Raw genomic sequence first — 18,232 nt, 5'->3', positions numbered from 1 at the left:
CTCTGGGCAGCTGCTGGCTCATGCGTGCGGAGCTGTCTGCTCCAGGCGTGTGTAGCTCAAGCACCTTTCTATTTAATGTGGTTAGAGGGGTTGATGATTTGTTCTACCTTTTAGGAGTATGTTGAGTACTGTATTCATCTGTTCAACAAATATTTATCAAGGGCTTTAGAGCCTGGCACACATTGTCTTAAACATCACTGTTAGCAGCATAGTTTAGAAAGAAGTTGGGAATCCATATTCTCTTTGGGTTTCTCACTAGTGATTTTGTGGTGAATAAATCTCAAGGTATCCTCATCTGCTGAATGGTGATGTTACCTGTTCAACCTATATCATAAGGTGTGTTAAGTATAATATGTGCTGGTATATTTAATAGCATGTGGGAAAGTTAGGTTCTTTATGACTCTAAGGCAGTCTTCTTTCTCCTATTTTATGGTATAGCCACATACAGAAAATAATCTCATCTATCTGAACACCCAGTTGAAGTTCAAGACTGGTATTTCTCTTCTCAGCATTTTATTTTCCTCATGAGTTTATATCACATGGGCAAGTCCCCGTAAAGTGCCATATGTATTGGGATTAAAATTAAAGCAGTGATGTTTTGTTTCTTCAACTAGAGACTCTTAAACCCTGTCAACTACTGTGGGTTCCTCATTTCCTATCCTTTGTTTTATTGTAGCACACGTCACATGGAGATGGGCGGCAAGAAGTAACCTCTCGCTCTGGGCGCTCTGGAGCACGGTGTAGAAACTCTATAGCTTCCTGTGCAGATGAACAGCCTCACATTGGAAACTACAGGCTGTTAAAAACTATCGGCAAGGGGAATTTTGCAAAAGTGAAGTTGGCAAGACACATCCTTACAGGCAGAGAGGCAAGTAACAAATTATGCTTGATTTCTGTTAATACACTTTTCTGTTTATTTCCATGTGAGAGAAAGAGGAACATAATGTATATATTTGGACTTTCTGTAAGCTAATTAAACATTTTTTAAGAATAGGAAGCTTATATATTTGTTACCCTGGGAGTTCTTTTACTTTTTCTTTTCTTTACCTGTTGTAAAGATTACATATTGAGTGTTTGAATGATTTTTGCCTTTATAAAGAGGTAGCCTTCTTTTTCAGTGGTAAATGTGTACCACCACAGTAAAAATGTTTAACTTCATTACAAGCTCATGGTACTTGCAAAAATCAAGTGTTGACTGTTTTTATAGATTTATCCTCAAGAAGCTTCTTTATCTCCCCAAACATTTATCTCATAGCTTATGTTTGATTGGTTATTATGGAGAAAGGCACATGCTATCCCAATTTTTGTCATATTTGCTTTCTGCTCAACCACATTCCATGTTTATCAAAAACACTTCCATTAAAACTGCTCCTTAATTAACTCCCTCCTCCCATTCTTTTTATGCAGCACAGAACTGTTCTGGTGTGTTTGGGTTTTGGCTGTGCTTGGTCTTCATTGAGACACATGGGCCATTTGCTGGTGTGCAGGCTTTTCTCTAGTTGTGGCACACAGGCTGAGTCGCTCTGCGGCGTGTGGGATCTTGGTTTCCCAACCAGGGATCAGACTTGTGACCTCTACATCGAGCAGTGGGTCCCTATCCATGGGACCACCAGGAGAGTCCCTGTTCTGCCTTCTTCCACGTAGTTTCTGGGTTTGGATCCTCGTACCTGCTGTTTCTTTGCCTAAAGTACACTGCACCCTCTTGTGTTGGAGTCACTTCTTGGGGAAAGTAGTGGTTGACAGTTTCCCCTTCCCCAGGCGTGGCACTCACATTAGAGACCACGATAGTTTCTCCCTAGACAGCATTTTTACCATTGCGGTTACAGAAATAAGATGTTTTACTGTTATAATTACAATTATATTACGAATTGCTTATTTATCTCTTTCCCCTCTAATCTATAGGGAAGACATCAGCACTTAACCATATTCGGCACATAGTAGATACTTGTTCAGTCGATGGGTTGTGTCTGACTCTTTTTCGACTCCATGGACTGTAACACCCAGGCTCCTCTGTCCATGGGATGTTCCAGGCAGTGGATTTTCTGGAGTGGATTGCTTTTTCCTTCTCCAGGGAATCTTCCCAGACCAGGGATCGAACCTGCGTCACCTGCGTTGACAGATGGATTCTTTACCACTGAGCCACCAGGGAAGCCTGATTAAGTACTTAATAAATTAAAAAAAAAAAACTTTATTTTGTATTCGGATATAGCCGATTAACATAGTGTTGTGATAGTTTCAGGGGAACAGCGAAGGGACTCAGCCATACATATCCATGTATCCATTCTCCCCCTGTACTTGATAAGTATCGATTGAATGAACTTAATGTCACTTTGGAAGGAAACTGTAAGGAAGTGATTCCCATGTAGCGGAGCCTCCTGAGATGAGTGCCGGGCAGTGCTAAGGTGTGCTGAGGCCTGCAGTCCACTGTGCAAGGGCCTGCTGGGGCGGGACCCCCCTGGGTTTGCTACAAGTTGCCCGACAAATACTCTAACTTCCTCTGTGTTCTGGGGCCTGAAGAAGGTTGTGCGTCATTGGTCTGTTCTAACTGGAGTCTTAAGTAAAGACTGTAACGAAAAATTTGCCTCCTCACGTTTCGTTTCAATTTTAGTGGCAGTTCCCTGGTTAAGACTCCATAGAGATGCTGGGACTGCTTTTGGAATCAGTAAATAGCCTGAGTTAGTGGAGGTTTCTTTGCTGCCCGAGATCCAAACTTTTTGAAATAAGGAACAGAACCTCTGAGTTTATTTCCCCCAACCAGTTTCAGGTGGTTACTTGGCCAGTTTCCTTATACAGATGGAGATGGTGGGTTAAAAGAGGAGTAAGACAGACAGACCCTCTCCCCTTTTACATAACTTATGTGTGCTGGAGTGAGACTTGCCATGTTTACATCTAGTGTGTTCTCTCCAGAAATGCTTGAATTTGACTAGATAGTGGCTAACTTAAAACACTTCTTTTTTTTGAGGTCTGAAAAAATTGATTTTACTTTTTTCCCCCTATTGTAGGTCTTACCCAGAATCATGTAAAATATAAACATTATAGAAATTCATTATGTAGAAAATAAAATTCCTTAAACTTTCTCTCTTCTCAGAGGATCACTTTGAGCAGTTTGGTATACATTACCACAGTTTTTTTATATACACAGTAATTTTTGTTTATTTTAACAAGAGAGGACATAATGGTAGTTTTTCTTAGCAAGTACTCTATCAGGCCTTTATGACATCTGAATTTTAGTGCTTCTAGATCTGACATACTGTTTAATGGGACGTTGCCTTCTAGTGTATGCTGGCACCATAGTTTACCTATACTGATGGGCACTGGGTGGTTTCTGATTTTTTGCTATTACAAACATCTGTGCTGACTGTCCTTGATTCCGAGTGTCTCTGTAGGTAAATTCCTGGATGGCTGGCAATGCTGATTCGGAGGGAGTGTGAGACTGTAGCTTGTTGCTGTCCAGGTGATGAGCTGTGTCTGACTCTTTGCGGCCCCACGGAATGTAGCACACCAGGCTTTTCTGTCCTCCACTAACTCACAGAGTTTGCTCAAATTCATGTCCATTGAATTAGTGATGCTGTCTAACCATCTCATCCTCTGCCACCCCTTCTCCTTTTGCCTTCAGTCTTTGCCAGCATCAGGGTCTTTTCCAGTGAGTCAGCTCTTGGCATCGAGTGGCCAAAGTATTGAAGCCTCACCATCACCATCAGTCCTTCCAATGAATATTCAGGGTTGATTTCCTTTAGGAGTGATTGATTTGATCTCCTTGCAGTCCAAGGACTCTCAAGAGTCTTCTCCAGCACCACAGTTCAAAAGCATCAGTTGTTTGGTGTGCAGCCTTTATGGTCCAGCTCACACATCTGTACATGACTACTGAAAAAAATCATAGCTTTAACTATATGGACCTTTTGTTAGCAAAGTGATGTTTCTGCATTTTAATACTGTAATGCTGCTGCGTCACTTCAGTTGTGTCCGACTCTGTGCGACCCCATAGACAGCCTCCCACGAGGCTCCCCCGTCCCTGGGATCCTCCAGGTGGCAACACTGGAGTGGGTGCCATTTCCTTCTCCAGTGCATGAAAGTGAAAAGTGAAAGTGAAGTCACTTAGTCGTGTCCGACTCTTCGAGATCCCATGGACTGCAGCTTACCAGGCTCCTCTGTCCGTGGGATTTTCCAGGCAAGAATACTAGGTACTGCTAAATTGGTTTTGAGAGAATGCTGTACTATTTTATTAGCCTACCAAAATGAATGAGAGTGCCTGTTTTTCTACACTCTTGCTAACACTATAGATAATTTTTGTCTGTCGGATAAACCAAGAAATGATATATTTTTTTAAAAAGATTGCTTTTTTGATAACTACTTAGATTGATGATATTTTCATATATTTGTGTCATTTATATTTTCTTTTTAAAATAAGCTTCTTGTTGTATATCCCTTATCTGTGTTTCTTTTCTCTTTTACTCTTAGTGATTTAAACCTTTTATGTGTTTTTAGACATCGGTCTGATCTATCTGGGTTTCATGTCTTGGTGAGAACAGTTTAATTTTTTCCCAGATTGTAAAAATGATTCTGTTTTTTTCTTTAAATACTGCTGTGACTGGCATTTGAATGTTTAATTGACTTACTGTGTATTTTGGAGGATTAGTATGTGGTGTAGAGAACTTTTCCCCCCTAGGTGCATTACCGCTTTCCCAGGATCATTGGTTCTTTCCCCCGATTGTTAAATTCCTTTTTGTTTCTCTGATTTAACTTATTTAGTTTTATACCCAGTCATGGTGTTTTTATTACTGCAGCTTTTGATTGTACATTTTGATTTTTTGAAATAGGTTAAAGTCCCCTGATGATGATTCTTATTTCTTAAGAATGTCATTCATCTTCTCGCCATTTACTCTATCAGATGAATTTTTATTTCATTCCACGTTTTTTTGGTGGGGGGGGGGCATACCATGTGGCATAAGGGATCTTAGTTCCCCACCAGGGATTGAATCTGCACCCTGCATTGGGAATGTGGTAGAGTCTTAACCACTGGCCCACCAAAGAAGTCCCTGTACAGGTCTTTATGTGAGCATAAATTTTAATTTCTTTAGGATAATTAATCCAGGAGTGGGATTGCTGGGTCATATGGTAAAAAACTGAAGTTTTTTTAGACAGTTGATTTTATTATAGGTTTATTATAGTATATATTTTATTACAGGTTTATTATAATATTCCTAGTAGATCAAAAGAAACCTAAAATCTATAGTCATTGTATTTTTATCACTTGGTACTGTTCTCCTGTCAGCCCATTGAAAATGAAAGTTTTTCCATCAGCATTCTCTTGCCCTTTTATGGGGATGTGATGTGTCTTTCCTATTGAGATACTAAGACCTCTGAAGAAAACCCAGAGACATCAAGGAGGTGATTTTGGTAATTCAGAGACTTAATTCATTCAGTCAGTAGAAGATAAAGAGTTATTATATGGTATGTTAAGAGACATCAAACCAGTCAATCCTAAAGGAAATCAGTCCTGAATATTCTTTGGAAAGACTGATGCTGAAGCTCCAATACTTTGGCCACCTGATGCAAAGAGCTGACTTATTAGAAAAGACCCTGATGCTGGGAAAAGATTGAAGACAGGAGGAGAAGGGGACTACAGAGAATGAGATGGTTGGATGGCATCGCCGACTCAATGGACATGAATTTGAGCAGGTTTGGGAGATGGTGAAGAACAGGGGAGCCTGGTGTACTGCAGTCCATGGGGTCTTTAGTTCCCTGATCAGGGGTTGAACCAGCGCCCCCCCCCCCCCTGCAGTGAAAGTGTGGATTCCTAACCACTGGATTACCAGGGAATTCCTTGGAGTTCTGATTAATCAGAGATTGGAAGCCTTGAAAAGGGCCTTGATTTATATGATTTTTGATTGTGCCATCCGGCTTGTAGGGTCTTAGTTCTGTGACCAGGGATTGAACCTGGGCCCTTGGCAGTGAAAGTGCTGAGGCCTGACCACTGGACCACCGATGAATTCTCAGGAGGCTTGATTTTTTAGTTTCTGGGTTTTTGTTTTGTTTTCTCTTTCTGTTTTGCTTTCTGGGAGATGTCTGTATCTTCCAGTGTTTCTCTTAAATGTGTGTGCGCTCCTGTGGGTGTCCTCCTCCCCCTAGTTCGTTCTTGTTCTCTGATTATTTGTCTTTCTAGTGTCCAGTCCTGATAGCAGTGCTGTTTCTTCTGTTAACTCCCTGAGGATAGTAAAAAGCATGATTCTTTTTGTTGTTCTTGTTCCCTGCGTTGTTTCTCTTTTGGCTGGGATTTGTTGTTGATGTCTCTCTCTGGTAAGTCTTGGTTGTCTGTCTTAAGTGGAACCCTAAGCTGATCGGAAACTGGGTTTGCATGCATAGAATATGTTTGACCACTTTCATTTGGGAGTTGTCCAGTGCTTTTATTGGAGGATCCAGGTATCTCTGCCATCTCGTCTCTGGGACCCTTCTGTTCTCTAGATTAAGAATCCTCTCTTCTGCTTGGGAGGCTCCGTGGTCCCACCCCTCCTTAGTGGCAGTCTGACACTTAATCCTCCCCTTTTCCTCTCCGTGCCTCACTCCTGCCCTCTCCTGGCTTGTTGACTCGGAGTCCAGAGCCTCTTTAACTTCTGGAATCGGTGGTCATTGGTTGGGCTGAGGAGCAGCAGCGTTCTTTATGCAGACTTTTGACTTTGGAATTAGCCCAGCAGCTCCTGCCCCCTGGAACCTCCAGGTCTGGAGCCCTTTCCAAGCCGTGGTGGGAATCACATTGTTTCTGGTTACAGTGTTCCTCCACCCTCTCGCCTTCAGAAAGTTTCTGGCACGTATTTCTCACTGTGGTCTTCTCGGCTTGTTACTGCGCTTTTGTGATTGTATGCGTTTACTGTCCGTCTGTGCCCTCTCTCCTACACTAGAGGAGAAACCAGAGAGGAGCCAGAGGGAAAAAGATTTCAGGCTTGAGCCTCATTTGTCCTCGGCCTCTGAGTACTGAATTAGTGTTTGTGTTGGTTGTAAGAATGATGAAACCTCAGCTTTTCATCCTTGAATGTGCTAAACTTCTTGAGATTTTAGTTTACAACTTTTTGTGTGTGTCAAGACTGTGTTGACAGCTTTACGGAAAGTTTGGAGACCAGAAAGGAAAAAAATTCCCACAATCAAAATATTCAGAATACCACTATTTTGGTATATCATATCCTATATATTTTTTCAACATACTTTTGGCCCTGATTTTGTATGATGGTTTTTTCCCTTCAGAATTTTATCCTTAACAGTTTTCCTCGATGCTGCATAATCATAAATTGTAGGTTTCAATGGCTATATGCAGTTTCATTGATTTGAACAGTAGTTTTCAAATTTTTTTACTCTCACAATTCCATTAAACTTTTTAAATTGAGGACTCAAAACAAGTTTTTGTTTATATGAGTTACATCTATTGCTGTTTACTGTTTTAGAAGTTAGCACTAACAAACTTAAAATATATATTAATTTATTAAAAAATAATAGACCTTTTACTTGTTAATATAAATAACATATTTTTATGAAAAATGACTTATTTTCCAAAACAAATTACAAATAAGAATGACATTGTTTTAATTTTTTGCAATTCACTTTAATATCTCATTTAATAGAAGGTAGCTGTATTTTAAGTCTGCTCTGCATTCAGACAATTTTGGTATGTGGTTATGGTTGAAGTCTGTGAAGAAAATCTGGCCCCACTCAGATAAGTAGTGAACAAAGAAAGGAAGACCTCATTATCTCTCTCAGGTGGTTCTGGGTATTGCCCTTTGCTGCTCTGTTAAAACTTAATAAGTAGTCATTGCTGGGGTTGGGGCAGTGATAAATAGAATGTTTCTTTAAAACAACTGTTGACACACAAAAAGAATATTTTGAACAGTTTGCTTTTATTGGAAATAATAGTAGCAGATTTGGAGGTAAAAGATAGCCTTAGTAGTCTAATAACAGATAACTAAAAAGACCACTTGACCTGCCTCTTGAGAAACCTGCATGCAGGTCAGGAAGCAACAGTTAGAACTGGACATGGAACAACAGACTGGTTCCCAATAGGAAAAGGAGTACGTCAAGGCTGTATATTGTCACCCTGCTTATTCAACTTATATGCAGAGTACATCATGAGAAACGCTGGACTGGAAGACGCACAAGCTGGAATCAAGATTGCTGGGAGAAATATCAATAACCTTAGATATGCAGATGACACCACCCTTATGGCAGACAGTGAAGAGGAACTAAAAAGTCTCTTGATGAAAGTGAAAGAGGAGAGTGAAAAAGTTGGCTTAAAGCTCAACATTCAGAAAACGAAGATCATGGCATCTGGTCCCATCACTTCATGGGAAATAGATGGGGAAACAGAGGAAACAGCGTCAGACTTAATTTTTTTGGGCTCCCAAATCACTGCAGATGGTGACTGCAGCCATGAAATTAAAAGACGCTTAGAAGGAAAGTTATGACCAACCTAGATAACATATTCAAAAGCAGAGACATTACTTTGGCAACAAAGGTCCGTCTAGTCAAGGCTATGGTTTTTCCTGTGGTCATGTATGGATGTGAGAGTTGGACTGTGAAGAAAGCTGAGCACCAAAGAATTGATGCTTTTGAACTGTGGTGTTGGAGAAGACTCTTGAGAGTCCCTCGGACTGCAAGGAGATCCAACCAGTCCCTTCTAAAGGAGATCAGTCCTGGGTGTTCATTGGAAGGACTGATCCTGAGGCTGAAACTCCAGTACTTTGGCCACCTCATGCGAAGAGTTGACTCATTGGAAAAGACCCTGATGCTGGGAGAGATTGGGGTCAGGAGGAGAAGGGGACGACAGAGGATGAGAGGGCTGGATGGCATCACCGACTCAATGGATGTGAGTTTGAGTGAATTCCGGGAGATGGTGATGGACGGGGAGGCCTGGCGTGCTGCGGTTCATGGGGTCGCAAAGAGTCGGACACAACTGAGCGACTGAACTGAAAAAGCATAAAGATGATTGTGGTTTATTGTGGAATATTTACAGTTAATGTGCAGAGAAAGAAACAAACTTGACATAAACCTAGTTCCTACAAATTAAAAAGCACTCAATTACATAATTGTGACACTTTTTTATTGTGGTAAAATATACATGACATAGAGTTTACCATTTCAGCCATTTTTAAGCATTCAGCTCAGTGGCATTGAGTGCGTTTATATTGTTTGCAATCATCACCACCGTCCATCTTCAGCATAGACCCACTAGTCAACCTCATTATTCACAAATTCCATATTTGCAGATTTATATACTCACCAAAATCTGTCTGCGATCCCCACGTCCATGCCAGCAGTGCGCTTGCAGTCTTTCTTGGCCGTGCATAGAGCAGTGAGAAGCTTGAATTGCTTTATGTGTGTTTCCTCTGCTGAGGTCCATCAAGGCCTTCTTGGCCTTCTTTCAGCTTTCACACTATTAACAAGTGCCTGTTTTGTGGTTATTTAATCCATATTTTCCACATTTTTTGTGCATTTTGATGGTGATTTTGCTACTTAAAATGACCCCCAACTGTAGGGCCAAGGTAACTAGCCAGTGTTTCTAAAGGCAAAGGCTGTGAGTGCCTTATAGAGAAAATATATTTGTTAGATAAGCTTCATTCAGGCATGAGTTAGATAGTGCTGCTGCTGCTAAGTCACTTCAGTCGTGTCCAACTCTGTGCGACCCCGTAGATGGCAGCTCACGAGGCTCCCCTGTCCCTGGGATCCTCCAGGCAAGGACGTTGGAGTGGGTTGCCGTTTCCTTCTCCATAGATAGTGCTAGTCACTGTTAATAAATCAATAACACGTAGTGAATGAGATGTCCTTAAGCAGAAACATAAAACACAGTTATGTATTGGTCAGTTGACGAAAATGTTATGACTAGGGGCTCAAAGGAACCTCTTCTAGAAACAGTGGTTCAGTATCCACTAATTCAGTGTTCACAGTGAATTTATAGAATGGAATTACCATGAATAATGTGAATCAGCTGTTTTTGAAATAGGGGGCTTAATTGTTATGATGTTTTCTTGTGACAGCAGATACATGGGAAGGAATATTAGGAAAGATTGAAGGCAGAAGGAGAAGGGGACGACAGAGGATGAGATGATTGGATGGCATCACTGACTCCATGGACGAGTTTGAGTAAACTCTGGGAGTTGGTGACGGACAGGGAGGCCTGGTGTGCTGCAGTTCAATGGGGTCACAAAGAGTTGGACACGACTGAGCGACTGAACTGAACTGAACTCAAGTGTCTTACTCTTGAAAAGGAATCAGAAGCACACTGAGAGCTCTTTACATGCGGTGTGTGGAGTTGGCTGGCTTAGCTTCACGGTGGCTTGGGTGAACGTTGGCCTTTCACTTGGACCTTCATTTACACAGCGTTGAATTGTTTTCTCTGGTCAGTGAAGTTTTTCCTGGATTGTATCCTTCCTTGAGCATACCCTCGGCTTGTGTGTGCCCTGCTGTGTGCACCTCTGATTTTTGTCTCCCAGAAATTGTTTCGGGTCTCTTGTTTCTGGTGCTACCTCTCCCATTCTCTTTGCCGTTTTTTAAAATCATTTTGTCTTTATTGTTTAATTGGACTGTCAGATGGGAGAAGAGAGAACGCACATGATAAGTGCGCCATCTTTAACTGAAAGTACTTACTATGGGTACAAAAGAGCTTTTTAATCAAACGGGGGTCTCCTGCATTGCAGGTGGATTCTTTATCAACTGAGCTATCAGGGAAGCCCTTTAGTTATTTTTATTCAAGTTAATTATTACACAGTTTAAAGAAGCAATGCTTGTTTTTTTTTTAAGTGTTCCCTGGCCCCACCCCAATTTCCTAATCACTTTCAGCCTTTTAAACTGTTCTTTAGGTTTTATTCTTATTTTTCAATTTTAGGCATCATTAACTACTGACTTTTGAACTGTAGTTTTTTAAAAGTCATCACCAACTTAAAAAAAAAAGTAACTCCATATTGAAATATAGTGCACACATCAAGAAAAAAATATAAGTATTTGCAAAACCATGACCCAGAGCAAAAATACACCATGACTTGAACCCCAGAAGTCCTCCCTTCTACCTCCTCCTAATCATTTCACTTTCCTCCCCACGAGATAACCACTATAATGACTTGTAAAACACCACAGGTTATTCCGTCTGTTCTCTTAAAATCATGGAGCCGCACAGCATTCGTTAACTTGCGTGCCTCTGTTACTCCCCGCCTTGTGCTCGTGACAGTCACTCATCCTGCTGTGTATTGTTAGGTTTAATTTGAAGTTGATAGGCTTGTTCTCCATTGCTGTGGACTGAATTGTGTCCCCCGGAATTCAGATGTCAAAGCTTATTTGGAGATAGAGCCTTTGTGGAAATAATTAGGTTAAATTAGGTCATAAGGGTAGGCACCTGATCTGATAGGATTAGTGTGCTTATAAGAGACACCGGAGAGCTTGCTTGCTTTTCCCACCTTGTAAGGGCACAGTGAGAAGGTGAGCATCTGCCCGCCACAAGGAGCTGCCTGTGCTGGTGCCCTGAGTGCTGGCGTCCAGCTTCCCAAACTGTGAGAAAATACATTTCTGCTCTTTAAGCCACCCTGTCTGTGGTATTTTTGCTGTGACAGCCTGAGCTGACTAATATGCCATTCTTCTGGATTACTGTGTCCTTTTAAAGGACTTGGGAGTCTTTCTTTCCCCTGCTGTTCTGGTAGTTGTAATGCTTTAACACCCGTCAGGAGCAGGATATAAGGCTCTTTTGACCAGTAGTTAATTGACAGGAACTGGAAGATAAGGATTTTTCTCCAGTGGGTGTTTGCCACAGGTTTGTTGGACTCTTGATTTGAGGAATGTTGAGGGAAGCCTTTCTTACATGTGAGCTCTCTTGTATTCCTATTTTGTAATTTTCCACTTTGCTTTAGGCATCGGGGGAACAAATAGAATTTCCCGGAACTTTACACAGTGACAGGGATACTTCTGTTTCCTTGCCTAGTGAACCTCCGTGGCTTTTGTTGAGCAGGCGTGAGCTCACTTGTGAGCACACCCATGCACACACACCCTCTACAGCCTTGGGCGTGGCTGAGTGCTCTGCCAGGCCTGCGTCTTTCTCAGGCACCTAGTGATGCCCCGCCGTTGCCTCTTTCAGAGCTCAGAAGGTCGGAGCTCTTCTCCTGGCTCCAGCTCTGGCCCTGGGTTATTTTGGTAGTTGAGTCATCCCAGCAGGGAACTGGAAGGAAGAAGGGATTAGGAGCTTCCCCTTCAGCTTCCATTGCTGCACATACACACATTGTGTGAAATGAGGACACTCGGTTTTGAGAAAGCTTCTCTTCCACAGTGAGATTTAGCTGAGTGCAACATATTCTGAACTGTTTTTGCTTTAGATACTATTTGAACAGCTGCTGCTGCTAAGTCACTTCAGTCGTGTCTGACTCTGTGCGACCCCATAGATGGCAGCCCACCAGGCTCCTCTGTCCCTGACAGGCAAGAACACCGGAGTGGGTTACCATTTCCTTCTCCCATTTGAACAGCAGTACTTGAAAATGAAAATGTATACTAACAGAATCAGAATGGAATCTCTAGAAGGTGGATACGGAGCAGAGGCAGAAGAAATGAGTGAACAAGGGGCCTCCGAGGAGAATAGAGACTGAACTGGAAAGACAGCATTTATGTGGATTTGGGTGTGAGAAGAGGGAAGAAAGCAGGATTGTGGCCAGAACAGTGTTATCAAAGGGGTTCCTTTGGGAATGGGTAGATCCAAGTATACCATATACAATTACTTATGAAAGTAAAGTTTGTGGGGTTTTTTCAGCCACGCCACATGGCATGTGGGATGTTATTACTCCGACCGTGCCCCCTGCAGTGGACCACTAGACTGTTGAGGAAGTCCCTTGACTGTAACATAATGTAATTTTAAAACCACACTGATGTTTGCTAAAACATCAGAAACCCCATTCTTCACTCTCTGTCTCCATCTCTGATGTGTCTGCGGTTACTGATGCGAGTGTTCAGGGCCTCGGGTCACCACAGTAAGCCTCACAGACTGCTTCCTGTGTACAGGTTGTGTGCTGGGGCTATAATAGGAGTCCTCTCCCCAGCTGAGGTACGCACAAGGTGGTCATCGTTTGCGTACATGAGAAGCCAGTATTTCCTTTTGCTTTATTTAGTTTCCATCAAGACTTAAATTTTCTGAATACAAAATTAGAATTTCGACTTTGCTTTTTCAGACATGTACACTCATTAACTCTCCCCTCCTCCACCAATTTTGATTTTTTTCCTCCCAGGCAGGGGTGAAGGGGTGGTGGGTTTCTTCCACTCCAGGGTCAGACTCAACTGGATGCCTTTCTTTAGCTCATTAGGAGGCTAATAGATTCCTAGGAAGTAATCAAATATATGGGCAGATGAAGGCTTTAAACCACGTTAAGCAGTTTTTTAAAAAAGCATTAATATGAGTAATACAGGGTTTTTGAAGTAGCAATGTGGACCCCTGTGTGTGTTCTGAGATCCTTTTAATGGGAGTCTGCAAAATCAAAACTGTTTTGGTAATACCATTAAGACATTATTTGCTGCTTTCATTCTTTTCCACAAGTGTAAAGTAGAATTTTCCAGAAGTGGTGTGACATGTGATTTAATAACTGATTGACTACAGGAGGACATGTGAGAATTTTATTAAAATGTTATTTATATTAACATGCAGTGGACTTTTTCAGTTTTTTATTGTGATAACATGCACATAGTATAAAATGTATTAATTATTTTAAAATGTGTATTTCAGTCGTATTAAAGATATCCGTAATGTTGTGCAGCCATCACCACCATTCATCTCCTGAACTCTTCATCTTACAAAAGCAAAACTAGATCCATTACATTCGCCATTCCCTCTTCTCCCCAGTCCCTGGCATCCACCATTCTGCTTTCTATCTCTCTGCTTTTGAATCTTCTAGGAACCTCACATAGGTGCAAGTATACAGTATATGTCTTTTTGCTGTTGCTGTTGTTCAGTCGCTAAGTTGTGTCCGACTCTTTGCTACCCCGTGGACAGTAGCCCGCCAGGCTGCTCTGTCCGTGGAACTTGCCAAGCAGGAATCTGGAGAGGGTTGCCAGCTCTTTCTCAGGAGTCTCCTGATCCGGGAGAGCACGCGGCTCCTGCAGCTCTTACTGCTGAGCCAGCGAGGAAGCCCGAGTGCGGGTTGATACAACCTGGATTTGGTTCAGCATAATCTTTAAGACTATAAAAGGGACCAAAAAGTGCAAGAAATGTTGACAAAGAATCTTTGAATCTGTGTTTTGAGGGACATGTGGTAGGAACACAGCCTTGTCAGTTTGGGGTGAGATCATTTGTTGTTCTGGACCTCAGGTGTAAAGCTGGGTTAATTATGTATGTTCCCTAGTTCATGGTACAGCCTCTCTATTCACTTACGTCCCCTTCCGTCCCCGGTCATCACCCCATCCCCGCTTCTCGCTGTCTGTAGCCCCTAGTTTTGGATATCCGTTGTTCAGTCCTTAAGTCATGTCTTAACTCTTTGTGATCCCATGGACTTCAGCTTGCCAGGCTTCCACGTCCTTCACTGTCACCCGGAGTTTGCTCAATTCATGTCTATAGAGTCGGTGGTGCCATCTAACCATCTCTTCCTCTGCCACCCCCTTCTCGTCCTGCCCTCAGTCTTTCCCAATATGAGGTTCTTTTCGAATGAGTCAGCTCTTTGCATCAGGTGTGCAAAGTATTGGAGCTTCAGCATCAGTTGTTCCAGTGAATATTCAGGGTTGATTTCCTGTAGGATTGACTGGTTTGATCTCTTTGCTGTTCAAGGAACTCACAAGAGTCTTCTCCAGCACCATAGTTTGAAAGCACCAGTTCTCTGGCGCTTAGCCTTCTTTATGTTCCAATTCTCACATCCCTACATGACTATTGGAGAAACCACAGTTTTGACTATATGGACCTTTGTTGGTAAAGTGATGTCTCTACCTTGTAATTACTGTCTAGGTTTGTCATTGCTTTTCTTTCAAGGAGCGAGGGTCTTTTAGTTTCATGACTGCAGTCATCGTCCACAGTGATTTTAGATCCCAGGAAAAGAAAATCTGTCACTCTTTCATTTTTCCCATCTTTTTGCAATGAAGTGATGCCATAATCTTAGCTTTTTGAATATTGAGTTTTAAGCCAGATTTTTCACCCTCTTCTTTCATCTTCATCAAGAGGCTCCTCTTCACTTTCTGACATTAGAATGGTATCATCTGAATTTCTGAGGTTGTTGATACTTCTCCTGGCAGTCTTGATCCCCCTTATGATTGAGCCATCCTAGCATTTTGCATGGTGTACTCTGCATATAAGCAGGGTGACAGTATATAGGCTGGGCATAATCCTTTCCCAATTTTGAACCAGTTTATTGTTCCATGTTCCATTCTCTTGCCTCTTGACTTGCATACAGGTTCCCCAGGAGGCAGGTAAGGTGGTCTGGTTTTTCCATCTCTTTAAGAATTTTCCACAGCTTGTTGTGATCCACACAGTTAAAGGCTTTGGTGTAGTCAGTAAAGCAGAAGTAGATGCTGTTCTGGAATTCTCTTGTTTTTTTTCTATGAGCCAACGGATGTTGGCAATTTAATCTCTGGTTCCTCTGCCTTTTGTAAAGCCAGCTTGAACATCTGAAAATTCTTGGTTCACATACTGTTGAAGCCTCACTTGGACAATTTTGAGCATTACTTCACTAGCGTGTGAGACGAGTGCAGTTGTGCGGCAGTTTAAACATTCTTTGCATTGCCTTTCTTTTCGATTGGAATGAAAACTGACCTTTTCCAGTCCCATGGCCACTGCTGAGTTTTCCAAATGTGCTGGCATATTGAGTGCAGCACTTTAATGGTATCATCTTTTAGGATTTGAAATAGCTCAGCTGGAATTTGATTTGGATCCCAAATTAGATAAAAATGATGAATGATATTTTCATTATATAATCTCTCCCCCTTTTGGCGTGGTTTCTGGGAGTTTCCCCCCCCTTGTCTATTTAAATGTAAAGTGTTGTACCCATATTTGTGTGAAGCCCCTCTTGTCAATTATAAAATGTTAAATAACTGTAACTAGTTGAGTTTTAAGTTTTTAAGGTTTGTTTAAATACTTGTTTGTTAACAATGTCTCGTGTCTGGGTGTTTACAAAACTGTTACCAATTAATCTATGATTACCAAATTCTTGGGCTTCCCTGATAGCCCAGTTGGTAAACAATCTGCCTGCAGTGCAGGAGACCCTGGTTGGATTCCTGGGTCAGGAAGATCGGCTGGAGAAGGGATCGGCTACCCACTCCTGTGTTCCTGGGCTTCCCTTGTAGCTCAGCTGGTAAAGAATTTGCCTGCAATGCAGGAGACCTGGATTCGATCCCTGGGTTGGGAAGATCACCTGGAGAAGGGAAAGGCTACCCACTCCAGTGTTCTGGCCTGGAGAATTCCAGGGACTACAGTCCATGGAGTCGCAAAGAGTTGGACATTATTGAGCAACTTTCACACCAAATTCTTAAAATCCTTAAATATTTATTAATTTATTTTTTTCTAGGTTGCAATAAAAATAATTGACAAAACTCAGTTGAATCCAACAAGTCTACAAAAGGTAAGATTGGTCCAACAGCCAGTATTTTTTTTAAAAAATGATTTTCAGTGCTAATTGCCATCTAATTTGTCCATTAATTACCTGTACTGTTATTTTTATTGTGTTTAGTACACAGTAAAGCTTCCTCTTCCTCAGATGACTACTTTAATGTAATATTGTTTAAATGCAGTATTGTTTGATTTTTTTCCTTCCTTTCCAGTTGAAGATAATGATTTTTAAATGTTCTTAATAGCACAAACTGAAGGCTGTACTTTCAAATTGAATTTTCTAAATATTGACTAGAATAGAATTATAAAAAAACAAAAACTTATTTTCATGTAATTTGTCTTATGCAGTTATACATCTTTCACAGCTAATACTGTGATCTTTTTTCAAGTTAGCACTTTAGCTTTATTAAGCTATCACTATACGTCTACGTCTAATTAAGAAGTGATGATTAATTCATATGAAAGGAAAAAAGTAAAACTGAATTGATAGTTGAAAACATGCTTGTAATACACTGCTGCCATTTGTATTTTCTAGTGTAGCTCAGAAGTTCTCAATGTGCTGCACGTTAAAATCACCTGGGCCTCTTTTCAAGCTCCTCATGGCCCATGGGAAGATGTACTTGCTCAGGCAGGGCCTGGTCATAGGTATTTCACTGGTGCATCAGTGAATGATTAGCACTCTTCATAAAAAGATCCTTCTAGTTCTTCTCAGTTTTGCAAAGCCTTTTTGCATTCTTTATTAGATTTCTAGACTTGGCCTGTGGTAGCTAGAAGGTACGGAGACCTAGAAATAAGAACAGGAAGTCCTCTGCCACTTAACTGAATGTCTAACTTGACCTTGAGCAAGTCACTTAACTTTCTGACATTGGGTTTCTCATCTTTAAAAACAGAGATAATTTCACTAAGTGAAATAAGTCAGACAAAGCCAAGTACCATATGATCTCACTTATATATGGAATTTAAAAAACAAAACAAATAGACAAAACAGAAACAGACTTACAGAGAGCAAAACTGTTGGTTGCCAGAGGGGAATTGAGTGAAATAGGTAAGGAGGACTTAAGTGGTAAAAACTTCTAGTTATGAAGTAAACGAGTCATGGGGGTATAACATACAGCATAAGGAACGAAGTCGATAATGTTACAATAATTTTATATGGTGACAGGTGGTTATTGGACTTACCATGGTGATCATTTCATAATGTATTTGATTGTCAGGTCACTATGTCGTACACCTGAAGCAAACATAATATTGTATGTCAACTAAACTTCAACTGAAAATAAAAAATAACTAATTAAATGGAGGTTTAGTCTTTTCATGATGGATTATATCAATGAAATAACGCATATAAAAGTTTTATAAACTGCAAAGCAGTGTGTAAGATATTTTAAGTATAATGCCTTATGTACATTTCTAATGTGGTTCCAATGGTTATTTTCCATTTACATCATGATTTTGAGATCTTATCCTTGAGGGGTGGGGCAGAGGTTGAGGTGGGAAGAGAGGTGGATTTTATCTTGCACTGAAAATGTTATTTAAACGAGTGGTTCTGCAGGGAATAGTGGGGCTTAAGGATTTTCAGGGTGGCCTTGGAAGGATCCAGAAATTCTAGTTCTTTGTTCTGAAGATGAAATTATATCCCTTTCGTTAAACTTTCATTTCTTCATGTACCTAGGGACTTGGTGCTAATTAATAGGTAAGGGGTTA

General features: G+C 41.1%; 1 protein-coding gene across 11 annotated transcripts in view; it reads left to right on the top strand.

Annotated features, from left to right (window-relative positions):
• MARK3 (microtubule affinity regulating kinase 3) overlaps positions 1-18,232 on the top strand; it is a 107,521-nt gene that overhangs the window by 23,905 nt on the left and 65,384 nt on the right. For all 11 annotated transcript variants that reach the window (XM_040256852.1, XM_040256850.1, XM_040256853.1 and 8 more), the window contains exons 2-3: positions 677-868; positions 16,488-16,541. In XM_040256852.1, coding sequence (XP_040112786.1) covers positions 677-868; positions 16,488-16,541 — 246 coding nt within the window. The remainder of the gene's footprint in view (positions 1-676; positions 869-16,487; positions 16,542-18,232) is intronic.

This window comes from Oryx dammah, unplaced genomic scaffold (genome assembly GCF_014754425.2).
Source record: "Oryx dammah isolate SB20612 unplaced genomic scaffold, SCBI_Odam_1.1 HiC_scaffold_16, whole genome shotgun sequence".
NCBI lineage: Eukaryota > Metazoa > Chordata > Mammalia > Artiodactyla > Bovidae > Oryx > Oryx dammah.
Note: the sequence above shows the minus strand (reverse complement) of the source record. Positions and strands in the feature narration are given on the sequence as shown.